We start from the raw sequence: 12,799 nt of genomic DNA, 5'->3' as shown, positions 1-12,799 counted from the left end.
TATTATCACCTGATTTTACATTCCTCAAGTTTAGTAGAGTCTGTATTTGCCATAATTTCATAGAACATATTATATATACAGCTAAAGGCACAGCCAACCATAGCTACTCATATTTGGCTACTACAGAGCTTTTTGACGACGTCATGCAGTCCACTGATGGAGCACTTACTTACTCTTTAGAAAGAGGCCTAAGCAGTGTTAAAAGTAATCTGCCTAAACAAGCCCAAATTGTGTCCACCCGCCCAACTCTACCCAATCTTGTGAAGCTGTACGGCATATTCCTGCTGGGTTATCTGCTTCGCTTTCCAGCGTTGTCAAAATCCAGTAATTCCCAATATCAACGTCACCACTTTTGTCCTGTAATGGGAAATATATCACGCGGTACCCTACTACACAGCCAGCATCATGCTCTGCGTGTACTCACGATACAAATGTGTTTGAAGTGTGTGGAACCCTGACTTGATGTGTGAACCCGTCACGTGTTGAAACACTGCATAACTAATAGGTGAGACATGTGACAACAGGTTCGATTAGAAATGTACGGTGATTGTTGAAAGAAATATAACGTAGACAAAACAAGAACTTCACTGAAGTTTAAGTTGAATCTTCTGTTTAAGCTAAAAAAGGAAAGAAAAAAAAGTTCCCAAATATAAAACAGGTAGGAGTAACACCCTTAGGCCTAGTGTACCTGAACATTAAACTTCTAGGTGAAACCAAGACACGGGCACATGAAACAAACTTATTAACTGATCAAAACATGCAACTACAATTTGAGTACAAACTGACCGCGAAGCAAGCTGTCCTCCAGTGCCACACAGCTGCCTCAAATGGTCGTAGAACGAGGCTTTTAAAGAGCACTCCTGACGAGGGCAGCAGTCTGACTGGTGCCACTCGGACACCGGAGGAATGGGTGGGGGTGAAGGAGGAACCAGGAAGTCGAGAACCAGCCTTGATCATGAAGGTGTAAACAGGCCTGAACGAGCTTCTGTGAACAAGCATTCAAAAAAATAAATGCTCGGGCCGAAACAACAAGTCTTCCCGGTCGTCCCCAAAGGACGCCACAACCAACTGCATCTAGACTCCAAGGCGTCCTCTCCTTATCTTTCTCGGTCGCCTGCGACTCCGTGATGCTGTTCGTCTTTGGAGTCTAACCACCAACGCACTCTGTATGCTCATGTTACTAAAATACTGTTTATCCTGCACTCCCACTTGATCTCAGGAGAACTCTCAAATCACCTTGTCACATAAGAACTGCTGTTCTTGCACGAGGCCCATTGAGTCTAAAAATATCATAATTGACTGTCAGTACCCACTGAGTATAATTTGTGTGTAATATAAACTCCTGCTCAGGTCATTAAACCCCCTACACTACCAGAAACAATATGAAGGCATGCTCTGGGTGTCATCAGAGGTGGTTATGCTTCTCACACTCACAGCTAAATGAAGAGTTTTTTGTCTCCTGTGATTAGCTAGCAGTGGGTGCGAAGGTCTGCCGCCTTGAGGTTTAATGAAGCCCCTCAGCGGTGTATAATGAAGACAGTTGTCTGTAATCCTGTCATTAACACCAGCCCGCTGACTGAACCTCTGTGCTGCTCTCTACTCCCCAATTATTTTCAGCGTTCTCGCTCGGCTCTTTGAAAATCTCTGAGCCGCCACCTCAAACTCTCGACTCTCCTCTTGTCTGCTCTTGTGTTTTTTTTTTTTTTTTCTTCTCTGCTTTGTTTCACTGGATCTCCAAAACTAATGCAAGATTGTTTCAGAGTGAAAAGGGGCCGCAACACAAAGACGACGCTGCTGCGCTCTGAAACATTTTATTTCTGAGGGATTGCAACGTGGTTTTCCCGAGCATATAGGAAGAGACGGATGCTCGCTGTGATAAATACCCACGTCATCGATAGAAATGAGGCATCCAGCCGCGCACTTGATGGCAAAACGGAGAAAAAAACTCATGTTGTCTGCATCTAAATTGCTCAAATTATCAATCGTCACCTATTTTGTGTCATTTGCGTGTTGTTGTTTGTGCTGTTTTCAAGCTGATAATGTCTCTGTCCTTAACCCTAACATTACTTCAACATTTTAAGCTTTCTGCGTGTCATTTTATGACATACGCCTTAAGTGGTGTGCTATTTGTTGGACAAGTACAAGCCTACGTTTGAATCTAGACCCCGAAACCTCAAAAACAGGTTCCATCCAGGTGTGATATGTCGTTTAAAGTCAATAAACTCAAGTTTCTTTCAGATGTAAAGAAGTAAAGGTGTATAGTTTTCTTATAAGATTGAGATATGTATATGTAGGTATAAGAGGATGATCAAGCTTGGATCTGACTCTACTGAACTGAGGCAAGGGTGCAGTTGTGTCTGAAATGACTATAAAATAGACTACTCTTTCATATTTTTGGTACTTGTACTTTTATACTTTCATATTAGTCTGCAGTCAGTCGTCGTAGCGCAACTGAACTTTGTAGCACAGCTTGAAGCTTTGGTTATTAAGTCCTTTTTCTCCAGGGGGTTTGTGTTTAGTTTTTTTTTTTTTTTTTTAAGCTAAATCTGAGATTCAGCTACTGAACGCACAGACAGAGATTTGATTTATGAGCAAGGAGACAGAAGAAATGGAAACGTTACACCCGAACAAAAATACGTACATTCTCCTGAGCGAGCATGTGTACGAGTTTTAAATCTTCAAGCCTTGCCCCAGAATTTTTACCCTCCATCCTCTATTTTCATATCATGCAAATGCAACCGTCAAAGTTTAAGAAAAGAAAGCCTGAGCTTCGGTAAGCGCAGAGCTCACCGAACTTTAGAGACTTTCAGGAAAAAAAAACATGATGGGAGCACTTTACTGGTTCAGCTGCAACATCAGGACCTAAATTATGACTGCCATCCAGAGTTCAGGTCACACTTTAACTTGATGGCATCGACCCATTAAAGACGCTCTTTCAAATAATACAAAAATAAATAACTCTCACGGTGGCTGTTTGGCCTGGCTGACAGTCAGAGATGCTGGAAAGCTGAAGACAAGGGGAGAGATTGATGTTGGCAGCTTTAATAGATTGCGTTGCTGAGATGTCAAACCTGATCGGAGATTGACATTTCTCAGCTTTCAAGCTCAGGTCTTTGAAATGTTTGAACTCATATTCCTTGTCAGCTCCGCAGCTCCAGGCTGAACATGCGGACTGGACGGAAGGCTTTTGATACAGTCATGGATCAGTCAAGGTCACGGATAAAAGAGCCTACATATAGATATTGTTTTTTTTTTTAATTTTTTATCTTAAATCTACCTTGAAGTGAATTTACTGGCTCATTTCCAGACAGCTGGACTACAAAAAGACACTGCTTTGAAATTCAGAACTCATCATATCAGCGTTTATTTTTCCCCAAAGGCTGATTTTCTCACTTCGGATCAAACTCTCGTGTAACATTTAGAGAAACGCACCTGTCTGATGGCGTGCAGCAGCTTGCCGTAGGAGTAGAGGATGACGGCGAACGGCAGGACCAGGCAGAAGGTGAACAGGCAGATGATGTAGGAGATATTGTTTGGTGTCTGGGTCTCCCAGTCGACTGAGCACGTGGTCCCGGGACCCTCAGGCCCGTATCTGCTCCAGCCGAGCAGCGGAGGTGTGGTCCAGGCCACAGAGTAGAGCCAGGAGAAGCAGATCCCTGCCAGCGCCGGGCGGTAGTCTCTGCCGTCGGCTATGTTGGGAGCCATCATGGTGCAGTAACGCTCGTAGGACAGAACGGCCAGAGAAATCAGAGAGACGATGCCTGAGGAGGGGGAATTACAGAACAAATGGTCAGTAGGTTTTTAACAGCACAACTAGGAGCTGAACAACACTAAATCTTATCAATATTTGTGCTTTTTCTTAGAAACTGGAGCATCTGTGTTCTGTTTCACTCCAGGATAATGAGTGAGAGGCATTTAGATACAGAGTGAAGTCAATTTTCCGCTCGCTTTGATCATCTTAATGGTTTCCAACTTTGCATCTTTGGGGCACAACAGAGGAAAAATTAGTTCATCGTCTGACATTTGCCGCGATAAGATGCTGCCGCTACTGTGACAGCTCGAAAGCCATAAATATGGTGAGGTTGTCGACTCACGCAGACGTGTTTGTGTCAGTTTGCAGCATGTTAAACAAATCACACAACATTTGTTTCTGCTATTTTTGTGCACCGATGGTGACTGTACTAAGTATTCAGTTCTCTGTAAAAAAAAATAAAAAAATTGTTCATTATCCTCGAGAGGACAACCTATCCAGGCATTGTTTCTATTTCAGCTTCTAGTTTAAAACTGAGTTTTGAAATCTTAAGGATAATGAAATCAAGTTACACCAACACATCACACACTTAAGGAGAATCTTGACAGATGTTATCTCTTTGATCTCACACATGCACACACTACAGTATTTGAAAAGAATAACGCAACTGACATTACAGGATATTATTTAGGTTTTTATTGGCACTTTAAACTAAACTGCAACGAAAGAAGCCAAAAACGATTAGAAAAACTCCAACTGTCCTTATTGTTATTTGAAAAAAAATAACAAATAAATGCTCGTCATAATTTCCCAGACCTTGAGAGATGTCCTTGAATGTTTCATTTTGTCTGAACAACTTCCCGAAATCCAAAGAAGTCAATTTGCCATGAAAGATAAAAAGAAAAGCAGCAGATTTATCTATATCTGAGAAGCTGAACACCACAATTATGATGACATTGTTGCTTGGAAAAGGATTTTCTATTAATCGACAAACGTATTAATCAACTAGTGGAGTAGCTTTTGTTGAAATACGAAACACTAGAACACAATTTGTCTATTATCATCACCTGTTGACACTCTAAAGCAGAGGCAGGGAGAGAAGCATGTACAGTCTTTTCCTCCACACCACAGGACACCCTCAGAAGGCCCATGTCCATTCTCTGATGAGTCACAACTGTTTTGGAGGCACAAGGGAGACCTACACAATATTAGGAAGGTGGTCATAATGTTACGCTTGAGCAGCGTACGTTCTGCGCATGTGAAAGAGATTTTATACCAGCAGGAGGCAGTAGTCTGTATTTATTGTTCAATATGGGAAATCTAAAGAGCTACTACTAGCTGGGACGCTAGGAAGGAAGAACTACAAACTGTCGTACAGAGGTGACCTCTTCTAAGTCATCATCTTCAATTGTTCTACAGTTTATTGTGCACTGGTTCGCTAATCTGATCAGCCAATCAGAGTGACCTCTCATTCCACCGCCAATTCAACATGCTGAGTTGGCTGAAAAGCCGGTGAAGGGTGTCCAGCTAGCGGAAACAAGGGCCACAGACACTCACTGACGGCTGGCAGATTTCAAATGTTGTTTAAATTAACCGCTCAGTGGACTAAAATCTGCTCATAAAAGTTCCTGGTGTCGTCACTGTAAAGCTGCAATCAATGATTTACGACAACGAGAGGCAAACAACCTCTGACTAATTAAAACCCTGTGAATGTGATATGGCTAACATGTTAGCATTTACATTCCCAGCAGAAACACTACCACTCATGAGTAGTTACGTGTCTGGTCACCTGCTGAAGCTAAATCCAATATTCACTTTACTTTTATCTCATTTTTGGTCTCCACCAACTGTTGAGGGAAATATCTAACTTGTTTTTCATTGCACTATGTTCTAACTAGCAGCTAAATTTAAAGGTTGGTGCTGAGCAGGTAGTTTAGAGCTTAAAGACACTAAAAACACCAAAACAAAGAGCTAAAAGAGGCTAAAGGGATAATTACCACAGTCATTTTAACCATTTGTAACATAAAAAATATCGATTGGTGCAGCTTGAATGTTTTGTTGTTGTCACGGTTGCGAGATTATCTGTTTGAAAAGTTACCCGCAGGATTATTACAGTAGTTTTATAAGGAGGACAAAACGAAAATGACAAAATGAGTATAACAAAGTACATACTTAGAAACAACCAAAGGCCTTTCCAGCCAGCTATAGCGGATACGTTTAATAGGAATGGTCTGCTACCTCAGCAGCCTATTCCTCTGCAACTCCCCTTAACAGCGACCAGTTTTCCAATCATTTCCTGTAATGATTGCACAGTCTGTACCCTGAGCCTGGTGGAGACATCGGTCCCCAGTGTTGGCCTTGATTCAAACACCGTCCACTTTGATTCTCCGGCATGCATTTTAATGGGTTTTTCACCTGAGGCCTGATTCCTCTTCACCCAACTCCGTCGTGGTAATAGATCTATGATAAAATAAATGACCCACTGTCCTAGGCCTTAGTCAGCACAGGAGCTGACCATCTTTCATTGTCTCATACTTTTGTGCTCCATTTTCACCTTTTCTCATTGTTTTCGTTTGCATCTCTCTTCCTCCGCTACCTCCTTTATGTTTTCCTTCTGCTGCGTCTCTCTTCCTCTTCCTCTGTGTCTTTGGCCTCCTTCAATTTGTTTCCCGCTTCAGATACTGATGGCAAATCGACTCAGAGCTACATAGTGGCTGCCCCCTCAGCACAACCTCCATCAGCGTTTACACTGATTTACTGTAAGGAGGCGGGTTAGTGGAAAGCCGTGTAGGTGACAAATCTGGTTTCTGTGATCAGGTTATTAGTCAAACCAGAGCTTCAGCGACTACAACTTTCACTGCTGATTAACCTACAGGCTTTCTTGATAAGCACATCATTGTTAAGAATAATTTCCTGAAGTTTAATGGGACGTTTACATGGACACTAGTTTTCAGACTGAGATGAATGGGTAGGAATCTTCAATCAGACTGAGAGTGGTGGTGCAAATCTTTGATAATATGTTAGATAGGTAAATATATAACAACTCATGCATCTTTGCTCATCCTGTCACATCAGGTGACACGATGAGTTTCCAGGAGGGACAGAAGCATGGCAGCAGCTAAACAACCAGTTGTTCAGACAAGCATTTGGAAAGATGAACAAAGCCAGAGTTGAACGCACCACAGCATCAAAACCATTTTGTTCTGATTGATCTTTTGGGGCTTGCAAACACATATAGTATCAGATAACTCAGTCAGTCAGAGACTTTTAATCTGAGGTGGGTCCAGGGCTCAAGTCTCTGTCCAGGTGATGCTACAAAGCGTAGAGGAGAGTTCAGCCACTAATTAATGTAGACATACCAAGTCCATTAGGAGGCGCTAGTTTAAAGTCCATAGACGGAGTCGTGTCCAGGTCTATGCCCAAAAATGTTCTTTTAATGGTGTCGTAGATTAAGTAACAACAGCAAGTAGAGTCTGTGAAGGTTCTCAATCATCAATGCTGCTACTGCATGCAGTCTGTCTAAGCATATTTTTGTCATATTCATCATCCACTCCAGCATGCAAATACAAGAGACATGCTGAAACACCAAGAATGCCATGTTTTGAAGTCAACAATATCTGTGTTAATTCCTGGCAGAATATAGCATCATTAGGTGAAGGTTAAAGTCGGTTGGTTCCTTCATTCAAGGTAGACGTTATGTTTAATTCTTAGTGGTGAGTCAACCACGAATCGAAAATGGAATGTGTATTGAGTAACTGAATGGTCCGACGGTCTCTGTCAGATTTGAGCACTAAACCAATAAAGAATGAGGAACTGCCAACCTCCCACAGGCTTTCCTCTGCCTCGCTTGCCTGTCCATCAGACCCCAAACTCAGTGGGCCAGCACCTGGACTGGGTCAAACTGGGTGTAGCTCGGCGAGTTTGTTCCAGGACAGCCTGACTGTAGAAGGGTTGAGCGTTTAAAGGGGAACTACCGTTTTTTACAACCTGGACCTTGTTTCTGGCATAAAATACGATCGTTTACTCACCCATATAACTTTGGTGTTATTTGAAGTTAAGTTGAAGTTATTTGAATTATATTTTGTTATGATACGCTAGTGCTATTCCACGCTGAGTCCGGAGTTACCTGTTATCATCATCCGGGGTGTGTAGATTAATTACTATTTCAATAAATTACAGGTAAACAAGCCAACCATCACTCAGAGATGACATCATTCAGGTCAGAGGTTAGTAGGTCAATCTGCAGACCGCGGATCATGATAACAGGTAACTCTGGACTCAACAGGCAGTAGCACTAGCGTATCATAACAAAATATTGGTGAAATGAACAAGTTTTGCGGCAGATAATGCGTTACTTAGAGGCTGCGTTTCGGTGCCCCAGTTACTCCCACTATATGGATATACGCGGCGCTCCACTGGAGCTAAATATCTCCCGAAGGACTACAAATTACACAAAAGTTATATGGGTGAGTAAACGATAATATTTTATGCCAGAAATAAGATCCAGGTTGTAAAAAACAGTAGTTCCCATTTAAGTTGATACCCGTACTTTTGTCATCTGTCATCTAATGAAACTGTTGCTGATGAGTATTACTTGGGGATCATAACTGACAAATAAAGGATGTACACTGACAGTGGGCGCAGACCACATGAGTTTACCAAGAACTGGCTTGAAAAAAGAACCTGAGCCTTGTTTGGTACCGAGGTACAAGCCAGGTTTTTCAATTGTACCTTAGATGATGTAACAAAGCCATGTAGAGTCAGAGAAGGTTCTCAAAGGCAACTGGATTTTCTTGAAGCTGTTTCACCATTTATCAAAGTAACTACTTCAGTTCAGAACTGATCATGGAGACTGATGAAAGTGCAGGCGCAGCAACAGGCCTCAGTAAAGCTCACAACTAGACCCGCTAACGTCCAGGAATGTTTTCTTGAATAATATCAGCGCTTCACAGATATCTTTATATTAGTTCTTTGTCCATCATGTCAGTTTAAAAAAAGCCATTTGATGTTGGATTGTTCACAAAGCAACAGGATTACTAGGATTACCTCAGTGACTTCATCAAGACATTCTTATTCCTGCAAAGAGAGACCTGATGAGGCTTGATGACGAGCCCGCTAACCGACCCTGACTGCCCACTACAGTAGCTCTCCTGTTGTCAGGGGTAATTGCAGTGGCTCGGACAATGTCTCATTAGTGCTCTAACAAACAGACGGGATTTTACCTCCGCTCTTGCAGGGGGAGGTTGAAACAAGAAGTCTCAGTTCTGTTTCACTCTATCCCTGCCAAACTGCGTAGATTGCCTTCTGCTGAAGCCACTACGTATCCAGTTTAATGCGCATTGATAAGTAAGAGTCTGGGCTAATGAACTCCTATTGATTTACTTTGTATGCTTACACTTCTGGGGCATTTTTTTGAATTCTGTGATTTTAGTTTTTACATTCAGGATTGCTTCTTGCGTAGGATTAAATGTCTTTGGATTTGTAAAAACATAATAATTAAGAGCCGAGAGTCGAAGTCAGAAGAAGTCTGACATTAATATGTGCACTTATGTCAACAAAAGGGAAGCTGGGAAGCCAACTGCATGCAACAATTAGAGATGGATTTGCTCAGAGATGCTGGGATATTGCAGAAATTATAAAGTAACTGCTGGTAAATACGAGCTCCAAAGAGGCGAAGCAGTTCAAGCAAAACTGTTCTTTCTCTTAGTGATCAATTCCAACCGAACTGTCATCAATCTCTTACTACCCTCATAAATCTTTGATGCCAGGGTGCCCATCTCTCCACTCTGGCAGAGTAAAAGCATCTCATTCAGGTTTTCACAACAACAGTGAGCCTTTGATCCCATCACGTACTGTTTTGAAGCTCTTGGTTATTGTTTGTTTACTTTACGGTTGCTCCGGAGCCTGCACCGGTGGAAAACACTGTGCAAAATTAATCGTGCAAGTTCTATGAAACTGCAAATTAGATGAGAGACTATGCCAGACTCCTGGTTGAAAATGTTTGGGCAGCGCAAAGACCTTACTGCAGGTCCGTACTCCAAAGAGAAGATAAACGATTTAAGAGATAAATCTTAGGGAGCCTTACTCAAAGTTCAGATCGTAAAGAGAGAAAAACAGCAGATTTAAGAAAACAACGTTTTACTGCAAGACCAGACTCCACAGAGAAAGTGACGGATTTAAGAGCATAGACACCTAATAGCACTGTGCTGCATGCACCTTACTGAAGGTCCCAGCTCCTAAATATAAAACAACCGATTTAAAAGAAACATCACTTCCCTGCAAGACCAGACTCCAGTGAAAAAACAAGAGATTTATGAGCAACAACAACAACAACATCCTGCTGCCCCTTAGAGTACTCTAAGTCCAGAGTACTCAGAAAAATAAAATACAACGACAGAACATCTTACTGTTCAGTCCTCCAAGCCAAAACTTGGCGGAAAAAAATAACAAAACTCGCTGCACTGTACCTTCAAAATGAAAATAACACCACTTCACTGCATGTACAGGCTCCAACGAGAAAACAAGAGATTTAACACCGACAGCACCTCGCTGCACTGCACTGCACATCATCTCCAAAACTGAAGTCAAGGAGTTCACAGTGACTTGATGAGAACAGAATCTATAAGCACATCGTCCCTCCAATGGGAGGTGAGAACATCCAAATTCAGAAAAGAGCATGAAAAAAAGATTATCTCAGCAGGATCACACGCCAATCATCAATTTATCTTCTTGGGCTCTCTCTTAGTTTTTATCGCTTCAGTGGCTAGAAAATGAGGGGGCTTTAAGTTCTGAGCGGACGGTGGTGACGTTCAGTCAATCCCAGACAGTAATTAGAGCGACTGCCCTAAAATGAAAAGGTCACGAGTGTGATCCCAGCACTGGCAATGAGAGCTCGGTGATGGAGGCGCATTGCTGCCATGCCAGAAAAAGAAAAATGGATTAATATCACGTTATCAAAGTGTAACCTTTACTCCAAACCCAAGGGTTTAACACAATGTTTTCATATTAAAACATGATATGGAAATACTGCTCAATAACTCCACTCTTGCTCATTGACGGATCATGAAAATCACACATTCATTAGCTACCTGCTGGTCAAACTACAGCTCTCAATGTATTAAACACTGCCTTTCACTCATTTTCCAGGAATTTTTATGCAAATATTAATCAATAACTCTAGTCATAGTCACGGTAAGATCACCAGACTCAACTCACACGTTTAAAATTACAATTATTATTATTAGTGGTGAAGTTAATTGAAATTTTCTCTGTTTTTTTCAACGTTGCACTTTGTAGACGGTCCCTGCGCCAATACATCGATATAGGTTAATATACTAGTTATAACGCGAAAGTTTTATGTAATAACATAAAAGTATCACGTTATAACGTGAAAACATCTCGGTTTGACAAGAAACTTTCCACGTTATAACGTGACACCGATGAGTTTTATTTTTCTGGCATGGCAGCAGTGCTCTTACCCTGTCAACAGTCGTGTGGGCACAAATCTGAGCACAACCTCTAAGGATCTGTTTAAGAGCCTGACAAGAGCAGATTTATTATGTAATGCGATCAGAAATGCCTTTTCCATGTTTTATGTTTATTTTAGCGTTCGTCCCTCTTCCTCCACTGATACCCCCGGGACCAAATCCGAACTCCAGATGATTTATGTCCCTGTGCAGGAAATTCAGTTTGCATACTGAGCATTATCAGCAGAGAGCAGCAGATTGCACATTCACAACTTATCAGGCGTTTTACTTATGTGGTGGTTTTGATGAAATTAACTGGAGAATTAAATGGGTTAAGAGGATTTTAAATCACTGAGAGTTGTATGTTGCTGCAGGCATGGGATGCACATTTTCTCAGAGCTCCTGCAGCTGCTGTCAAACAGAAAGAAAGAAAGAAAGAGGGACACAGTCGAGCTATTTTTGTCAATTTTGTCCAAGAACTGATGAGAGGCTGTGAGTTTTAGCGCTTCAATAAAACTGCACGATGTGCCAAGACATTTTGGAGACAACAATTGTATGCTCTCTATGAGATATTCACTAAAAAATGTTGAGCAATGAAGATGAGCAGCAGAAGTGAGAGGCAAAGCTTCTATCCGCATTTAAAGACTTTAAAAATTGAGTTTTTGGTCATTCCGTCTCCACAAACACCTGCTAAAGACAGTCAAACAATTGCTCACCCAAACACGCGTTAACGAATCCATACCAAACGCACCCAGCGCGTCCGATCAACCACCGCCCTTGGGTGCTGGCTGCGAAGCTGAACGGGGTGCCCAGCACGCTGACCAGCAGGTCGCTCGCAGAGATGCTGACCAGCAGGAGGTTCATGGGCGTGCGCAGAGCCCGGTATCGGCAGAACAGCGTGAGCACCAGGAAGTTACTGAGGAACCCGAAGGTGCCGATGAAGCCGAGGCACACCGCCACCACCAGGTGCCCCGTCGGGCTCAGGGACGGAGGGGGAAGAGAACCGGATACCTCCTCGTACGCGTCCGTCGCCGCCGTGCCGCCGGCTACTCCCTCGGGACAGTGCGCACAGCTCAGGTTCACGTTTGAAATGATCATACCGGGCTGAGCCGAGAAGTTTGGACGAGTCGGAAGTTTGCACCATCCGGTCTCGGCGCGTTTTAATCGGTCAACTCATCTGGAGGTGCTAGGGCGCGCGGGGGGAGTCATCTGTGCTGCAGCTTGCGTGCATTTAGACACCTTTAATAAAGAACTCTGTGAAGGGCTGTAAAAGTTGTCCAGTCCAGGACAGCGACTTGGCGAATGAATGAGGACTGAGAGAGCAGATACCGGTGTCCTATTAGATCCGCCCCTCCGCCGTGCGCTCCGGAGAGTAGCGCACAGTTTCTTGAGCGGACACCGTTCAGCGCTAAGTGCGCCTGAGCTTTTATCACCCACAGAGCCTTTTAACGCGCCGGGGGACGAGAACCTCAGCAGGAGGCGGTGGCTTGTGTGTGCGTGTGTTTGTGTGTGTGTGTGATAATTTTTCTGTGCTTTAGACATAGAATTTGGAGAATTTAATAATAATTTCTTGAGTAAAATA

The 12,799-nt window shown here is 42.7% G+C and overlaps 1 protein-coding gene across 1 annotated transcript in view; it reads right to left on the bottom strand.

Moving 5' to 3' along the window:
* The window catches only part of tmtopsb (teleost multiple tissue opsin b), a gene marked incomplete at its 3' end in the record, with an annotated part of 35,128 nt that extends 22,628 nt beyond the window's left edge, over positions 1-12,500 (bottom strand). The window contains exons 1-2 of the mRNA XM_084565860.1: positions 11,934-12,500; positions 3,433-3,761 (exon numbers count right to left, since the gene is read on the bottom strand). Coding sequence (XP_084421986.1) covers positions 3,433-3,761; positions 11,934-12,315 — 711 coding nt within the window. The 5' untranslated portion in view covers positions 12,316-12,500. The remainder of the gene's footprint in view (positions 1-3,432; positions 3,762-11,933) is intronic.
* Positions 12,501-12,799: the final 299 nt, after the last annotated feature.

This window comes from Chelon labrosus (genome assembly GCF_963514085.1).
Source record: "Chelon labrosus genome assembly, chromosome: 18".
Classification (NCBI taxonomy): Eukaryota; Metazoa; Chordata; class Actinopteri; order Mugiliformes; family Mugilidae; genus Chelon; species Chelon labrosus.
Note: the sequence above shows the minus strand (reverse complement) of the source record. Positions and strands in the feature narration are given on the sequence as shown.